General features: G+C 41.1%; 1 protein-coding gene across 3 annotated transcripts in view; it reads left to right on the top strand.

The window, feature by feature from the left end:
- LOC106813712 (disheveled-associated activator of morphogenesis 1-like) overlaps window positions 1-3,492 on the top strand; it is a 36,040-nt gene that overhangs the window by 23,901 nt on the left and 8,647 nt on the right. For 2 of the 3 annotated variants that reach the window (XM_014817931.1, XM_014817924.1), the window contains exons 7-11: window positions 148-345; window positions 730-840; window positions 1,607-1,710; window positions 2,412-2,596; window positions 3,222-3,342. In XM_014817931.1, coding sequence (XP_014673417.1) covers window positions 148-345; window positions 730-840; window positions 1,607-1,710; window positions 2,412-2,596; window positions 3,222-3,342 — 719 coding nt within the window. The remainder of the gene's footprint in view (window positions 1-147; window positions 346-729; window positions 841-1,606; window positions 1,711-2,411; window positions 2,597-3,221; window positions 3,343-3,492) is intronic. The other variant, XM_014817939.1, reaches the window with a different exon arrangement.

The following is a 3,492-nucleotide window of genomic DNA, read 5'->3' as shown; positions in this document are numbered from 1 at the left end:
GAGAGAGAGAGAGAGAGAGAGAGAGAGAGAGAGAGAGAGAGAGAAAGAAGAAAGAGAGAGATGGAAGTAATCGCCAATAAAAATCTAGCTAGCTCACTCGCAGAAGTAGAGACTGAACGCCCCACGATTTTCTACTAATATTTTCAGCAAGGGCGGGCACATGTACTGGCGCATTCAGCATGCATCAACACCATCGCACAGAGTCTGAGCACGGAGAGTGTGCGAACGAAGATCGCAGTCATGGAGATGCTGGGAGGGTTGCTGCTCGTGCCGGGCGGTCACAGAGGAGTGCTTGACGCCATGTACCACTACCAGGGCTACGCCTGCGAGAGGGCGCGCTTCCAGGTATAGTATCCTATGATTAGTACGGCCCGCCAATGATTCCACTTCTGATTGAAAAACATAAGGGGCAGGCTCGAACGTGTCTAACAAACGCAGAAAGCTACTGTTTTTCTAGTGATATACATGACTTCCATCGCGTTACGCGATAGGCAGTATTGTAAAGAAAATCCATTGTTGGGACTTTTTCTTTTGCCCTGTTTTAATACAGAACCGGTCGATCGTGTGCTAATCTACAACGTGTTTTGTTATGTTCTTATACATGCAACCATCTTTAATTCTTTCTAACGATCTCTAACGATCGTTGAGCGTGCAGAGGCGAAGAATGTTGTTGCGTGATAAACTATCTGACTGTTATAATAGCGGAGGAATTCGCACTAATTTTTTTAGAGTTTAGTACACGATTTGGGTCGAACCACGGGCGTATATAAAGAAGAGGTTAGCCTGAAGACTGCGATAATGTCCTTTGTCAATGCAGCGATCAACTATGGACCTGGAAAGGTATACAAGCCGATCGTACATGACAATTATTATAACCGCATGTTGTACATAATCGCATATTGAATGTAATCGCATGTATCGAACATGGTCGTATATACCTAATACTTCGAATGCGTAATTAGTATGACAATATTTGGTCAAGTTTTATTATTGCATTGAAACAAAGAATGAAAATTAATTCTCTATTTTTAATGAAAAATTTACGGCCGCGCACATTATGCTCATTTATACTGCAAACGAGATTTTTAAGTGTGCGATTGCGCATGTGCCAAATTCATATCGCTCAGATTATAACCGTTCTTGGAGCGGTTGTACGTAGCGTGTACGTGCGCGTGTGGGCGTTTCTGCACGAATGCGTGTACGCCCGCGCTCGCTCGTGTACGTGCAGGCGCGCATGTACGCGCGCACATACACGCACGCGGTCACATTAATCTACGCACATGCGCGTGCGCACGGAATGAACGGGTATCTGGGTATGGACAACACTAAAGGAAAATTCGATAAGCCTATCGAACTGCAAACACATACCACAAACACAGATGCCTCTCATATTGAAATATAACACACACACAAAAAGACGTGCGTTGAAAAAATTGACTAACGTGTAATCCAAAATGTTGAACTGTCTGATTTAATTGCATCGATGTAAAAACCACATGTAGGACGCTCACATCGTCAAGTGACATCGAATTTCACAATGAAATTACAAAAATTGACATCGTTTGACATATTTACGACTCTGCACACGTCAATTTATTTTGCACAGGATTGCCTGGAATATCGCGTTCATCTCCGATATGAGTTTTTGATGGTTGGAATTTATCCTATCCTAGAGAAACTGCAAGGGCATGAAAACGGTGCTTTAGATAGGTACGCCAGTTTTGTGTCAAGTGTAAAATCGCATGTAATAGTCAGGTCTAATCCAGATATCTAACGTGTCGCCGTAGCGCCAAATTTAGATTGATTTGCTCATCATCGCAGCTAGTATATTGCTATTGTTATTACATTCTTATCGCTATTTACCTGAGGAAACTGAACATCCTTGTTACCTGTCTCATTATTCAGATAATTCGTGTAACTAACAATGCACATATTACAATACACATTATTTTGTTAAAAGGTGTTCAACTTCACACAGTGTATTTTTGAAATATTGACAATATTACACAGTCAAGATAGATCCGCACGATCAAGATATATGGCGGGTTGAAGTGTCCAATCCATAACTAACAACAAGTGTCTTTAATTAAATAAGATCTATTCAAAAGTATATTTTTACCCAATTCGTACATCAGAAATGTGCAAAAACTATTCGTAGCAAAGAGTTTTTCTTAATATAAAGTTAGAATCAGGATTAAAAGGAATAACCTCTCACTAACGAGGAGTGATCGCCAGGTGCTATGTGCAGCCACAGATAATTCTGGTAACTACTACTCTAACTTTCAACAATACACTGTGTGATATTGAACACATTCTAACAATATAATGTGCATCGTAGTATGTGTATTGTTAGTAACCAGAATATTTTCAACATTATTATAATTTGCGTATTGCGGATTTTCGTGTTCCAGACACGTTTCGTTCTTCGAAATGGTGCGACGCGAGGACGAGAGAGAGATGGCGAGGCGGTTCGAGGACGTTCAGATTGACAGCCTCAGCGCTACCTCGATCTTTGATGGCCTGCGTCGCAAGCTGTCGCACACAGCTGCTTACCCGATCTTCCTCTCTGTTCTCCAACATTTCCTCCTCATGCCGCGTACGTGAGCACAGCGTAATAATTCCAGTTGCACGTTTACATTCACACTTTTCTAGTCGCTACTGAATGAAACAGGTAGTGATCAAAAACGCAATAATAACTATATATTTTCAGACGTCTAGGGCAAAACCACTTGAAATGTAAGCTCACATGTAATTGTGTCCGTGATGGTGTACAAGTATGGCGATTACTGTAAACCATCCGAGAGAACGTGAAGTGTTTGTGATATTGACGTGCAACTGATAATTTCGATTTATCCATCGCGTGCTGTTTAAAATTAGTAATAGAATATGTGGATTGTTATATTTTTATCTGAATACATGAAGAGATTTATTCGAGTGCTATTCACATTGTATACTTACTAAGAGCAACATTTAGTTTGCTATTCTGATTCCTTTATCCCCGATAGAAGAACGGTTTACAAAATACATCACTGTAATGCTAAACTCAGTTGAACATTCATATAAACAAATCGCTGTCTTTCTTAAACGTTATTTATAAAAAACAATGTTTGCATAAGATTATCCGACAATTGTCGTACCTAATTATAATGAATAAATTACGGCATTAAATGCGTTCTACGATATGACGGACAATCACACGGATCACAATTTGATGGTTGCAGTAGACTCAAACTGTTCTCCGTACCGATGGCAACTGATCGATCGCCTGGTTCAGCAAATCGTCCTTCAATCGCATCAGATGACAACATCTGACATAGATGACATGGACAAGACATTGCACATGTAAGCAACATTACAGAGTCACGCATTGAAGAGCGAGAGCAAGAGATAGGGAGGGAGAGAGACCGCGAGAGCGAGAGTGAGAGAAAGGGAGAGAGAGAGGGAGAGAGAGAGAGAGAGAGCGAGAGAGAGCGAGAGAGAGCGAGAGAGAGC

The sequence above is a fragment of the Priapulus caudatus genome, unplaced genomic scaffold (genome assembly GCF_000485595.1).
Source record: "Priapulus caudatus unplaced genomic scaffold, Priapulus_caudatus-5.0.1 Scaffold24, whole genome shotgun sequence".
NCBI classification, from domain to species: Eukaryota; Metazoa; Priapulida; class Priapulimorpha; order Priapulimorphida; family Priapulidae; genus Priapulus; species Priapulus caudatus.
Note: the sequence above shows the minus strand (reverse complement) of the source record. Positions and strands in the feature narration are given on the sequence as shown.